The 14,710-nt window shown below is 45.6% G+C and overlaps 1 protein-coding gene across 2 annotated transcripts; it reads right to left on the bottom strand.

Moving 5' to 3' along the window:
- Positions 1–1,027: 1,027 nt before the first annotated feature.
- RPS6KL1 (ribosomal protein S6 kinase like 1) lies at positions 1,028–12,809 on the bottom strand. 2 transcript variants are annotated; one of them, XM_083734337.1, is made up of 11 exons: positions 12,631–12,809; positions 10,271–10,588; positions 9,247–9,371; positions 8,994–9,086; positions 8,362–8,409; positions 6,507–6,639; positions 4,103–5,044; positions 3,294–3,383; positions 2,856–2,938; positions 2,448–2,543; positions 1,028–2,354 (listed from the first exon to the last, which is right to left on the bottom strand). In XM_083734337.1, exons 2-11 carry the CDS (start codon positions 10,503–10,505, stop codon positions 2,244–2,246), a joined length of 1,956 nt encoding a protein of 651 aa, XP_083590463.1. In that variant the 5' UTR covers positions 10,506–10,588; positions 12,631–12,809; the 3' UTR covers positions 1,028–2,243. The 2 variants fall into 2 exon arrangements, with proteins under 2 accessions (XP_083590463.1, XP_083590464.1); XM_083734338.1 differs by having other exon boundaries at positions 10,271–10,580.
- Between the last annotated feature and the right edge of the window lie 1,901 nt (positions 12,810–14,710).

Below are 14,710 nucleotides of genomic sequence, written 5' to 3'. Positions count from 1 at the left end.
GAGTAAGAGGTCTGAAATGTTTTCAGATGAGAAGTCAGCTGCTGAATTTGTCCTGTGTCCATCCTATACAGTGGTAGCTCGGGTTGTAGACGCTTCAGGTTACAGACTCCGCTAACCCAGAAATAGTACCTCAGGTTAAGAACTTTGCTTCAGGATGAGAACAGAAATTGTGACCGCAGCGGGAGGCCCCATTAGCTAAAGTGGTACCTCAGGTTAAGAACAGTTTCAGGTTAAGAACGGACCTCCAGAATGAATTAAGTTCTTAACCCGAGGTACCACTGTATATGCTCATTGGGGATTGATTTGCAATTTCTACTTGGGCTAAAGATGCAAACAGTTTCTCAATTTAAGTTTAGAAATGTGTGTTGGAGGAGTTGGGCTACTGTTGAGAACAGCTACTGCAGCTGCCCAGAAATCTATTTATACATACCATACAAAGAAAAATGGTATTGAACTATGTTGCAGTGTTTAGCCATTGGAACCTAGAATTCGTAGACTAGGACCTAAACAGCTCAGTGTGTATGACTCACATAGGAAGTACAGTGGCTGTTTCCAGGAAAGCTTAGCTGTTCCTGAAAGAAAAATGGGCTACATATTATTGCCATCAAGTATTTTAGAATAAGGCTGAAGGGTGTTAACTCCACTGTTCCAAAGCAATTCTCATGATGTGTGAGAGACTTCCTGGTACCTCTTAAAAAAGGGTAGACAGGTCCACATTTTTTTAGTTGACATACACAGCCTACAACAACAGTATTTCCCATCCTTACACTTACAGCCACACACAGTGCACCCATCACCTTTGAACCAGTTCTGAAGATAGTGTTGTGTGGATATTTTGTGCCAGAAACCAGTCGTATATTACACACCTTGGCTTACATGTTTTTCCAGCATACCTTGCATAGTAAGGTACCTCATCTACCTGTAGTGGTGAGCTGCCTCAGCTGGTGGAAGCCAAGGTACACCTTTGCATGGGCATCACAATGGAACCAGCTAGCGGTGTTGCTAAAGATTGCATGCAAGTGCTTGGTTGTGCTGAGAGTCTTTTATTTTCAAACGTTCATTGGCAAGAACATGGAAGATCCACAGAGAGCAATCACAAGAAGAGCCTTTTGCTCACTTCCCCTCTGCATAAGAGCTCGTCTCCATTCTGCAGAAGAAGCCAAGTGCAACATGCAAGCTGTGAACTATACAGAGTGTAATCCAAGACGTCCGCCTAAGCAGAAAAGCACTGGTAAGCTGGGGTCAAGCAGGTATAGGAAGAAGATGCTTTGAGGTTAAATTGGGGAGGAGACACAGCTGATGCGTGATAGAGTAGATACTGCTGTGGCACGAGGAACATCACTGGAAAGCTCAACTGAATTGACGGTTGGGGAACAAGCAAGTAGAACGTATGGGGGAAGATACCTTTGGCCATGTCTGATTTGGGGAAACTGATCATGTAGAGCAGGCATGTCCAGCTCCCGAGAGACTGTGATCTACTCCCACTAAAAAACCGGCAGTGATCTACCCATTGGATTGAAAAAAGCTGTTGAGCTTTTTTGGGGGGGAGCCTTCACCAATCAACCAGAGATTGACCAGTAGATCGCAGTTGGACATGCCTGATGTAGACAGTTCTGTTGGTAGAGCATGAGGCTCTTAATCTTAGGGTTATAGGTTCCAGTCCCATATTGGGCAAAAGTTTCCTGCTTTGCAGGGGGTTGGAACCCTTGTCCCTTCCACCTCTACAATTCTGTGAATCTATTGCAGGGGTAGCCAACATGATGCCCTCCCAACTGCTCAGAATTGCCATCTGACATCATCCCTGACTTCTGGTCATGCTGACTGAGGATGGTGGGAGCTGGAGTGCAGCAACATGTGGGAAGGGAGGATGCTGGCTACGTCAGCCTTACAAGATGCTCATAATCTTAGTTCATGCTTTGAAGGTTAACTCCAGCAGGCTAAATCTTCGAAAGCTGAATTTGATCCCTTTAGCTGCTATTGGCATATAGCTAGGAAGCAGAATAGGAGCAACTCAAAGCTGAAAAATCTACAGCGAAGCTCTGTGGATTTCCCCCTGAGCAACAGCGCTATTGGCACCACCCAGGTCCACAAGACCCAGGATATGTATGTATTCATTCATTCAGGAGGCAAGTGCTTCTAGAAGGATTTGGGGTTTCCATCTGGCAGGGACACAATCCAGCAGTTAAAACAGCCGGGTGCTGCATTCTGGAAGCACACCATCCCCCAAATCTCTTTGGTTCTTCTTATGCAACTAACTTGTTCCATTGGATGGTGCTGAAGAAAGGGTGTGCCTTGATCCTGTTCACTCCCTCTTCGCCAGAGCCTAAACGTTGCTTGGGATCATATTGCAGCAGCTGGGAAGGGAATGAGAGATGGTAGTTCAGACTCCAAATGCATACTATCACAGCCATCCTCCAGTTCTAATGCTAACTGGCCAGCATTCTCACCTCGGAGACTAGGGATGAAGCAGACTGGCTGAGCTTTTCTGGAAGATGAACCTTGGTGTGAGGATGAATCCCTGAGGGGTGATTCTGGGCTAAAGACTAAGAGATAAACAGAGCTATTAAAACCAGGCTATCCTGCAGCAAAGGCTCCTAATGCTAAGGATAACTGTTCTGAAAATAACCCAGTTTGCCCATGCCAACTAAGTAAGCAGTAGACTCCATGGTGCAGTCGATCCACGTCAACAAAATTTACACTTTGCAGCAAAGAAGGGAGAGATAACAAGGTTCAAATGCAGTTTGTCGTGCTCCTAGTCAACATCACTTTGTGTAGCACCACTATCACCATTAGAACGCTTTCTGTTTTCCTAATACTGGCTTGCCAATCTAGATATGACAGGTTTAGTTACTCACAGTTCCACTCAGTAACTCGTAGAGCAGCGCCCCAAAGCTCCACCAGTCGCAAGCTTCGGTCAGCTTAGAAATTCCACCCACCTCTGCAGAGAAAAGAGCGTGAATTACAGCGGCAGAAAGACCATGCCAGAAGCCCTTGTCTCCTGTAACCACCTGGGCAAGGTTCTTTAAAAGGACTGTAGTCACAAAGAGAGGTGTCTCAGGTCAGGTCAGCTTGCCTTTTTTATTGCATTTAAGAGCATTTATAAACCACTTAATATCTAAACATTTCCAAGTGGGGTATAATATAAAAGCAGTATTATGAAAACAAAAATACAAACCAAAACCAATAAAGCAGCATAAAATGACATAAAAGCATATAAAAGAAATAAATGGGGGGGGGTGATCTATCTTCCTCTTGCCCCCATCTGTCAAGGGAAGAGCAAATGTCTTCATTACCTGGAGCACAGTATAAGTCTTCCAGCGCCTCATTGCAACACTGTGGTTCCACCTCGGTCCACTGGCCAAAGTATGTGAGATGGATGTGACCTACGAACCCACAGAAATGGCAAGAGCAGTTATGCAAGGCCAAGAAAAACAGGAGACATCAGAAGCCCCTAGTCACCTTTCTGAACACTGACAAATCCCCATTTGAGTTGCGGATATCAAAAACTGCCCTCGGGTTTAAGTCTTGGGCACCTGTTTTATAAAATGACAATATGTGCTGTCTATTCACAGCTCCCCTGTAAGCCGAAGGAAATAAACAGGAAATCTAAACAAACAAGGTTCAAGTGATGTTATTTAGCAGAACCAAAATGCTGATTATGGGACTGAACTGAGATATAGACCTGAGGACAGGGAAGCTTTTCTTGCAGTACAGAAAAATGACATGCTCAGTTGGTAAAGCACAAGACTTAATCTCAGGTCATGGGTCTGAGCCCATTGGACAAAGTTTCCTGCATTGCAGGGGTTGGACTAGATGACCCTCGTGGTCCCCTCTAACTCGGATTCTAAGTTCATTCTCTCTTCATCTCTTCCCTCGCAAGTGTATGTGAGAGTGTGTTTTGGTCTCAACCACTTTTCTCTGAGGGAATTTGGCCCTGGGAGTGTGCTCTCCCTGCCCCTCACAATAGTTTGTTTTTCTGTAATCTCACAAAACATAAGGGAGAGGGAGCTGGAAGGTTTTCCCAATGAAACCAAGTGCTCCACAGCTACCAAATACAACAGACTAGAGTTTTCATTCAGCCCCTTCTCGGGAGAAAACGTACCAGTATCATCCAGCAGTAGGTTTCGTGGGTTGAGGTCCTGGCATAGGATCCCCTGCTGGTGGAGACCCTCCAAAGCCAAAACCAGCTCAGCTGCCCAAAGTTGGATCTGGTCCTCACTTACATCCCAGGCCCCAAGGCTGTCCCTGTGCACAGCTTGGTTCGCTGCAGACCCATATTGCCTTGGTGCCAGCTGGTTTATGTGCTGTTTACGCTCAGTAGTCAACTCTTCCTGCAAAAGGCTCCCTTCTTTCATTTGTGTCACATTCCGTTGGTTCTCCTGACCACACGGGTTCTGCTGAAGAATTCCAGGATGCACCTGTCTTTGGCCAGCTGGAGAATGCGCAAGCTGTGCTATTCGGTGACATGGAGCTTCTGTTTTTGACACACATCCTCTTCCTGTCTCTGAGACATGTTGGCTAGATCTCTCGCTTGCATGTGGTTTTGGCTCCTGCTGTGTGGTAGCTCTCTCAGATATGCTGCTGATGCTATCAGTTCTGATAAGTGAGTCACACGACCTGAAAGTCCTCTGGTTGACCAAGCAGCGATGCCCCCAGTGCGCTGGTTTCAAATTAGATTGTGTAGACAAAGTGTGTGTTGCACTTAAATGCTTTCCTCCAATAATGCCCCATGGTCCAACTGCAGGTCCAACATGCCACTTCTCGTTAGTTGATGTTCTCACATGCATATGGTCAAGGGACTTCTTCCGAGGCAACGAGTGGTCACCACTTCTGAACACATTTACAGCAGTAGGGATCTGGCTAGCACTGTTCTCAGGGTAGAAATTGCAGCTCTGCTGGGACACAGAATCGGCTTCTTGAGGGTTTCCTGTGACCCCTTCTTCACTGGTGTGATTCAAGACCAAGCTGAGCTTTGCATTCGATGTATTGGAGGATTTATGATGGGAACAATTCTGTGAGCGAAGATGGGACCAGAGGGTCCCCCCTGTGGGAAAAAGGAAGAAGGGCTTCTCAGAAACATGCCAACTCCAGTTCCCCAACAGCTGTGCCTCCTCTTCCATTATCCCTTCTAGCCTGATACCAGGCCGCAGAGAATAAGAGGGTTGAGAGGACAGAGAGAAGGCAAAATGGTTCAGTTGATCTCTTACTGAACCAGCTCTATTAGGAGGATCAGGCAACAAGCTTTCAAACCGCACAGAGAAGCTTTTCCTCCCCCCGTCAGGATTAACAAAAGCTTAAGTGTTCCCAATTTTATTCCTGCCTGAAGAAAAATGATGTGCAATTCAAAAGGCTGCTAACCTACTATATCTCTGCAGTCAGGCCGGCAGAGGTATTAGCTAAATTCAGAATGCACAGGATAACTATTCTTCAAACAACTCTCAGAGGAAGAAGTTTCTGGCAAGATAATTTCTCAGACGCCACATGCCCAAAAGTTTCCCACCCACCTCACATTAAGAAGGATAGAGTGAATGACCTGCAACCATAAACATGTGTAACAAGCTGCTAATAGGGTGACTACAAACCACAATGCCAGCTGGGATTAAATGGAGAATGGCAGAAAAGAAATCACACAAAAAACCCAAACTGGATGGTTCCAATGTTATATTTCTGTAACTTGCAGAAATGCTGCGGGGGAAACCTAAAAATCCTGTTCCTCAGACTAGTGCCTGATAGCATTGATCTATTAAAAGACTTGCATAATGGGTCACTTTTCATCCAGATCTGTTCTAGCAACAATAAGTTTGGACTACAACAACATAACATCTGACCTGATCTGCAGGAAGTGAAATACCGTATTTTTCCATGTATAAGACTATATTTTTTCCTAAATTTTTGAAGTTTAAAATAAGGGGTTGTCTTATACACGGATAGTGCACAGTTCATTTTCTTAATTTTGAGATAAAAAAATAGAGGGCGTCTTATACATGGGGGAGTCTTATACATGGAAAAATACAGTATTTTGTACAGGATGGCTGGTACTCCAATTCCCTGCTATCATAAAACCAATCTGCTCTACGTGCAAGTGCACACAATTCCCAGTTCCCTGAAGGAGAAATTTGTTTACAGTTGAGTTATCCTCTACAATGAATTTTTCATCTTCCTGTACTGGATGCTACACTCAAGGTATCTCAGAGGGTTATTTGGTTCATGGACAGAAATAATTCCACCCTTTCCCCTTGCTTGAACACTGATAAATCTTAGTCCAACTTAGTCTTAGTAGTTTGCATGATCTCCAATTTGCCCAAAGGTCTTATTTTGTATTAAAAAGCAAATGAAGCCATGTTGGCCCATGATAAGAAAAACAACCCAAAACTCACAGTTGGGCAAGACTTTCATTAGGACCAAGTAAATTTAGCAACAAACGCAAAACTCAAGCACTCAAAAGGTTTACCCCAGGTGAGGCTGGGAAACAGGAGTGGGGAAATGGCCAATCCTTTACCACTCACCTTTCACGTGCTCCAGGTGGAGGAAGACAGAGTCCTCACTTACAGAGTAGCACAGCAATTCAACCATAAAGGGGATTCCATGTGGGATGATTGTCTGCCTTTCACGGGTCTCCACGTGCGATTTGGGGAGGCTCTGGAAGGGAACACAGAACCAAGAGATGTGGGTTGGCTGTCTGAATGCCGTTTGGCCAGAAGAGCCCAGCAGCCTCTTCCAGTGTGGCAAAGGCCCCCTTACCACCCACTGTATTATAGAACACAGTTGGAAACTAATCTGTAAAAGTCCAAAGCGTGCAGAATGTACAGGAGCTTTGCATGTTTTCCATTTAAGGACTCTGGAGCAGCAAATGATTAGCTGACAAAATATGTTGATGTATTTTTCTATAGACTCTATGCCATTTCAACATTGGCCCTGTACACGAGTTAGGCAGTTCATTATTGCTGAAGAATTTCATTGTTGCCCCAAAATACCTCTGGTTTTATTTGCAAGTGATTCCATACTGGAAAACTTTGAATTGAAAGGCGGTGCATGCTTTAAATACATTAAAAGTGCTTGTTATTTCAGGTATTAATAAATTAATGTTCAAAATTCCTAAGTGTGTAGTTTTTTTAAAAAAAACACACAAAAACCACACATATACAAAAATAATAAGAATTAAAACTGATCCTGGAAATAGAAAACTGCCTGCTGAAACAGGAAAGTCATTGTCAAGCACCAAGGTTCAGCATGGGACACCCTTTTACTGCAGCCAAGGTTCCCCCCTTCTTTCTTAGCATTCCTTTGATGCAAGTGCTTCTGCAGCTCAGGAAGAGCAAGGGGACCAGTAGAGAGCCCTGATGCTATAAAGAGGCATTGGCCAAGCAACTTCTCAACAGTAAACAGAAGGGGTGGCAGATACATAAATTCTGTGGAGAAAGGCTCTGCTATCTTGCCCTCCGTTTAGCCTGAGTGAGGCAAGCACATTTTCCAGCTGAGCTGAGTTCACAAGCTCAGAATAGGTTTGGCCTGGCAGGTAGAAGGAGAAATCCCAGTAATTTCCACCAGTGATAACCATCTTCACTTGCTCACATCAGGTGCTTACATCTCAGCTCCCACAAAGGGGTTACACTAGTTACCTGATTGGCTGAAAGAGTGCCAGATGTCACTCAGCCCAACAAGGGAAGGAAGCCCTTAAAAAAGGGACTAGTAAAATAGTCCCTTTGTCCCTCACATTCCATCATGAGTTCCCTCACCTCCTCAGGTTTCACCGTCCATTTGGATAACCCTGTAAATGAGCACCTATGCTTTGTTACTTGCGAGGGGTCCAGAAACCTGCTTGTAAATAACTAGGTCAGCATAGATAGATTTGAGCTAAAGGGTTCCTATTATTTCCCAGTCTGCTTTGTCCTCCTGTCTTCATTTTTATTCCTAGTAAAATTTGGCTGCTGGAGTCTGAAGTGTGTTAACACCAAACCCTAAGATTCTCACCAGTTTGTGATTTTACGCATGAGTCTTTGATTCCTAAATAGGCTGCCAATTCTTTCATTTAGATTTTAATTAAATTTAAAGCAGCACTTTAAAATAGCTTGTATTTGAAGAATAAGCTTTGTTCTTCTAAAAGGAGAAGAGGGCAGGGCTAGTGATGGATTTGTAAAAGGAATTCCTCAATAGAAAAGGACATGAGCAAAGTTTCACAAATTGGACAGTATAGAGAGATCGGGGCTAGCTATCACCTCACAGATACTAAAGAGAACAAGATTGAGCCCAGGAGGGCGTTTTCAAGGCTAGGTTGGTTCTCAGTAACACCATGTCTAGGATTGCCAAAGGGAAGGGAAATAGAGGAAAGGAAGTGAGTGAGAGGAAGGCGGATGCACATACCTTCAGTATAAAGGTTCCCCCAGTAGCGGGGTCCTGCACTATCTGTACCTACAAGCAACAAAAGCACAAGTTAACCACAACAGTGCAATGGTCTGCCTGGTACCCATATGCACCTCAAGGTTTTAGGGTTGGGGAGAATCTCTCTTTATTCTCTCAGGCATTTTAAATCAGTGTTGTTGTTTCTAATTTCCTGCAGCTTTTTAGAGCTTCGTGTGTGTGTGTGTGTGTGTGTGTGTGTGCTGTTGTTTCATAGTACTGCTCCTTTTCATTTTGCTTCTTGTTGTTTTACATGATGAAAACTTGCCTGATGAGATGCATTAAAATTTGATTGGCAAACCAGCAGAATCCTGAAGCAGCTAAAGATTGGATTTCATAGGCTGGAGCCAACTCAGTTTGTTGCATGAAGTCATGAGGGTGGCTCTAAGACAAGGATAAGGAACTTTAGGCCCTCCAGATGCTGTTGGACAACAGCTGCCCTCAGCCCCAGCCAACATGGCCAAGGGTCATGCACTGCAGCAACATTGGGGGCGGGGGAGATTAATATCTAAGGTTCCCGGGCTTCTTTGGGCTTTTGCTACAATTGCCAGACATGGTTAATCTTCTAGAACACCATTTCAGGTGCAACTAGTTACCTTGTCAATTATTCCTACAACCTTACAGTGCCTCAGGTTCTCCACTGGTGCGCTGAGTGTCCTAATTGGCCGAAAGCGAAGGCTGCTGTAACCCTGTCAATCAATGAAAAATTGAGAAACGTCTTAGTTTGAGAAACTAGGTGGAGTAGAACAAAGGAGACAGTAACAGTACTTGGTAGTTTTGTTTTTTAAACTGCTTGGAATCCTGCTGCATGTCCCCTATTCCCCCCCCCCCAAAAAAAATAATTCTCACTGTTTCAGTGGAGCTTCCATTTCCCAGAGTTCGTTGCAGATGGCAATTGAAGATCTCTTCAGCACGTTTCAAGTACTGGGTGATCTTCCTCTTCACAGCTTCACGGCGCTCCTTATTAGGATCCACTGCATGAGACGCATTACTCATTCTTAGCTCTCATTTTATGTAGGTCTTTTTAGATCCTCAGTTGTTCCTCACATCACAACATGCCTGGCCCAATAGCCAAGGCAGTGTGTTCCCCACACTTTTAAAAAGCTAGAATTCTGCACCCACAAGCAATCTGAATTCTGTGCCACAAAAAATGAATTCTGTGACATTTATAAATTCGCTATAAGAAATTACTCAAACATAAGGGTTAAAAAAGAATGGGATTGTTTAAAAAATTATTTGTGTAAACATGGTTCCCAAATCAAAACCTGGATGTGCCTGGAGTAAATTTCACAAACTAAAAGACAATTAGAGGAGATATTCTATATAAATAGAAGGTTGGAAGTATATTAGAACACAGTACAAAAGAAAATGAAATAAAGAGGGATGGTGTTAAGAGGTAGAGGGAAGTCAATTATGTAGAAGATATGAACATGTATAGAAGAATAAATAGACTATGTACGTTTATGTAAAAGAAAAGATGATCTGTAAATTTTAAATTGCTCTCTCTCTATATATATTCACATAATTTGTATAATTTCACATATTTTTTGCAATATTTTTTCCTCATTTATTCACCCTATGAAGAGCATTCGTAAGTTAGCCATGCACCTTTCATGCTTCTATGCTCCACCTACCCCAGGGTCCAATGGTGGACCTTACAGTCTCAAATTCCAGCAGCACTCTGTGTGGTGTCTAATTTTGTCCCACAACCAGCACCTCTGCACTTCCATTCTACATCATACTTGTGGCATCCCATGTAGCCTCCTCGAGGCTCCACACCCAGTAAAAATGAACTGGTCGCACTCCCCTAAATCCGCTTCTGCCAGGATCCCTACATCTTTCACAACCCGCCCACTCCACTTCCCCACCGTACCCTGAACCCCGTTGAGCAGCACATCCACGCCATTCTTGTAATGGTTGAAAGCTTCTTCGTAGTCCTCGCTCACATCCCGTTCCAAAGCCAGGCGGATCTGCTTGGCCGCGTCCACCAGGTAGTCACGCTTCCCAGTTCCATGCGCGTCAACGCCCCCTGGCGCAACCCGGCTTCGGATTTGCTCAAGATATACTCGGGCCTGGGAGAAGGCTCGAGTGCAGGATTCGGAATCCATGCCCAAACCGTTGCTCAGGGGGGTCACTCTGCTTAAAAACTGGCCATTCTCAATGAATCCTCACCAGCCTACTTCCTGTAATGCTTGAGACAAAGGCAGAATTAGAGGTAGAGAAAAAGGAAGGGTGAATTAGCAGGTTAGGGAGAAGATTGGGGGTGGGTGCAAAGGGCCACAAATTGGAGCTAGAAAGTGCCAGCACTCAAAAGAGTGGAAAGAGTTTGCAAGCGATACAGTCTCTGCAGGAGGTCTGTCACCAAGAGTTGCCCAGGTATGAGAGTTTTAAATATTTTGTCAAGGATTAAACCCTTGCTTAATCCGTTTTAAACAGGCCTTTGGTTGACCTGATCAACATTCTATACCCTTTTAAAATGTGGCTCTTTTTTGGGGGGGGGGTATTATTGGGTTACAGTCATACCTTGGGATAAATGTGCTTCAAGTTACTGTACTTTTCGCCCCCCATAGGGCCCACCTAGTTTTTTGGGGGGAAATAAAGGGAAAAAAATTATTTCCCCCCCAGGCGCGGGGCTGGGGCGGGGGAAGCCCGAGCTTCCCCCGACCCCAGCCCTCAGAACAGGCTGCTATCCGCAAGCCTAGGGAGCCCGGCAGGAACTCCCGTGGGCTCCCAAGGCTTGCGGATAGCTTCCTGAAGCCTAGAGAGCGAGAGGGGTTGGTGCGCACCGACCCCTCTCGCTCTCCAGGCTTCAGCGAAAGCCTGCATTTGCCCCATAGGATGCACACACATTTCCCCTTCATTTTTGGAGGGGAAAAAGTACGTCCTATAGGGCGAAAAATACGGTAAGTATTTTTGAGTTGCGCTCTGCGGCGACCCAGAAGTAACAGAGTGCGTTACTTCCAGGTTTTGCCACGTGCAAATGCCCAGATGGTCAAAATGACGTCACGTGCATGCGCGGAAGCGGCAAAACGCTTGCTTCAGGATGCAAACGGGGCTCCGGGGCGAATCCCATTCATATCCCGAGATACCACTGTATTGTTTTTATTTTGATTTAATATATTGTGATCTTTTTTGAGAACGGCCCTGAGACCTCAGGGTATAGGGCAGTATATAAATTCAGTAAATAATAATTGCAAATACAACCATGGTATTGAATAAAAGGCACATGCTCATGTCGCAGTAAGCGCCCTCTTAGAAGAGGCTTTCCCCTCCTCCTCTAACAGGAGAAAGTCTCTTCTGAAATTGTGCCAACCACCTGTTGTTTCCATAAGTAGATAGCACTAAAAATAATTAAAAAAAAAAAGAATCTAAGAGTTTAAATCGATTATTCAGACCACATCAACCAACCCAAGGCTGCAAACCTGCTTTTGCCCAGGCCAGGCCTTGGGAAGCAATAGATTAGGTGTGATTAAGGTTCACAATAGGTTTCTGCCTCCACCGTTTTTCTGCAAGCGAAACCCAAGAGGCTGTTTAAGCTCTTGTTCCTCTCGGAGGCAAGCAGACCGGAAACAAAACGGCGGGTGCTAACGGTATGCCCCTGGCTGCATGGTTAGCCTCGGGGCCTTTGGACGCTTAGGCCTGGCGGAGCCACAGACCCGGGAGGGAGCTGCACAGATTCGGACGCTGGACGAGACACACGGCCAGGACTTGGCTCCCCATTCTCCCTCCGGCGCTAATAAAACTACCAGCCTCAACTTGGAGAGGGGCAGGAGAAGGGTCGGTGCAGGAATCCCAGAAGCCTTGAAGCAAGGAGCTGTGCTGCTAAGAGAGGGCCAGCATCCGCTGCCGGCCTTAGAAAGGGGGGAAAGGCCTCGCTAGGGAGATGGCCGCACTTGCAACCCCCCCCCCCCGCTCCATGGTTGCAGCCAGAATTTTTATTGGGGGGGCAGGACTTTTGTTGGGGCAGAACCGACGTGATTTGAACAGTTAAGTATTTCCATTGTTTTACTCGATCTGGAGGGGGGTTGCAGCTGCCCCCCCCCGGTGACGCTTAAGGAAGCAGGTGGTGCAAAAGATAAGCTGGAGTGGGGGGGGCGAACCTGGCCTAACCCCCCTCGCCCCCCTTCTCGGCGAAGAACGCGCTGCAACAACCTGCCCGCATCTTTCCCCGGGGTGTGTGTGTGTGTGACGTGGGCAGGGCACAGGTGCCTGCGGAAAAGGGGCATCCCGTACCTAAAGGAATCGTGGTGCCTGAGATGCTGGTCGGAGATGAGGGCGAGGCACGGAATCCCCGGCGGCAGCGGCAGCGGCGCCTCCTTCTCCTCCTTCCATCTCGGCTCGGGGATCCGGCTCGCCGGTGGAAGAGCCAGGTGTCGGAGGATGCAACTTGCGGGGGCTGCGTGGGTGGTCCGCGATTGCAGCGATTGGCTGCGGATGAGCTCACTAGCCGGCCTTTAGAATAAAGCACCAATCTCGAGCCAGCTGCCTCTTAAAGAGCCCGCGTCCCTGTCTGCAGAGCCAGGCTGCGGAGTCCAAGTCTGCCTCCGGGGGTGAGGTGGGGAAATGAAATTAAAACTGTTGGAAATGAAATTAGAAATATTCCTTGGGCTGCCATTTCCCCTAAAGAAGTACGTGATTGTATACATGTATTCACTTTCGATCTCACTTCACTTTGTCCTCCTGGTTTTCGATAGGGTCAGAGGACTATGTCAATAAATTCCGTCCCGTTTCCAGAGTCGGTGTTATGGTTTTAGTCCGTGGGAACTGCCTCGATTCTCGTAAGCTTGCCATGCTATCCAAATGACTGCTGGGAGAGGACTAGTGTATTTGTGGGGTGGTGGTCGAAGCCATGTTTCTGCTAAACCTCTCCGTGTGGAACTGAGCTACTGAAAAGGCAATGCACCTAGTGAAAAACGTTTATTCTTTCAACATTATTTCACATCACCCATGCTTTTGTCTGTACCCTGAAGAGCGCAGGATGGTGCCTGCTGGGTCCTGGGCAATGGTCAATACCAGGGGTCAACAACCTTTTTCAGCGGTGGGCCAGTGCACCATCCCTCAGACCATGTGGTTTACTGACTATTTTTTTTGGGGGGGGGGGAGAAGAATGAATTCCTATGCCCCACAAATAACCCAGAGAGGCATTTTAAATAAAAGGACACATTCTACTCATGTAAAAACACACTGATTCCCTGTCTGTCCGTGGGTCGGCTTGAGAGGACTATTGGGCCAGATCTGGCCTTAGGTTGCCCACCCCTGGTCAATACATTCCAGCATTCTGTTCTCATAATGGCCAGCCAAATGTGTGTAGGAAACCCACCAGCACAGGAGCCTCTCCCCACGTTTTTATTAGGATTTTTGGGGTGGGGTATGTGTGTGATGTGGAGAAAGTGGACAGACAGGTGTGTTTCTCCTGCTTTCAAAGTACTAGAGCCCAAAAAAGCTGAAAAATTTAAGATTCAGGGCAGACAAAAGTACATCATACAACACATGGTTAAAATGTGGAATTCACTGCAAGATGTAGCGATAACCACCAAGCTGGATGGCTTTCAAAGGGGTTTAGACAAGCTCATGGAATTGACCTTGCTGATATTATCTGGCTGCACTATTGTGGGGCACTGAAATATTATCCAGAGCTGCAATTGTTAAGCAGAGGAAACTTCAGTATCTCTGAGAAAATGGTTTAAAACGAGAACAACACAGGGAGTACTCATCCAGATGGGGAAAAGATGCCAACTGGATAAAAAAAGAGGACATTGTCATAGATCCTTGGTTGCCATAATCCTAATCATTATATCCTCTATAAAGCCCAGCATAGATGAAGGGGCTGCTTTCAAGCTTGGAGCCATCTAGTGAGCACTTGCAAAAATATGTTTGGGTGTACTGCATTCTAGTTAAATACTTCTTGTGATAACTAGTCTGCAGACTCGGAAGAAAAAGATACTAAAGGAAAGCAGACAAGAACTGTGTTTAAACAGAGTCTTTCAGCTAGCACATCAATATAATTATCTGGTTCCTCTTGCCACAATAGGCCAACATTCCAACAGTTCTGTTGTAATTTTCACGTCTTCTCTGTTGTATAGAAAGCCTAGTAGTCAATTATATCCATTTTGCAGATGAGAAACAATTACTTGCCTCAAAATAAATGTGACAGAGCAAAGCACTTCATTCTTCCAAACTCTCATTTGACAGCCCAGCATGTTGGCTCATGCTTTCCCACCCAATGGTAAGGGATTCAGCAATAATGATGAATTGCAATGGCAGTTAATGCCTCACACATCCTCAGAAGGCAGACAGTGTTTCTTGGGAGAGT

The sequence above is a fragment of the Podarcis gaigeae genome (genome assembly GCF_964106915.1).
Source record: "Podarcis gaigeae genome assembly, chromosome: 1".
Lineage (NCBI taxonomy): Eukaryota > Metazoa > Chordata > Lepidosauria > Squamata > Lacertidae > Podarcis > Podarcis gaigeae.
This window is presented reverse-complemented; position numbering and strand designations above follow the sequence as displayed.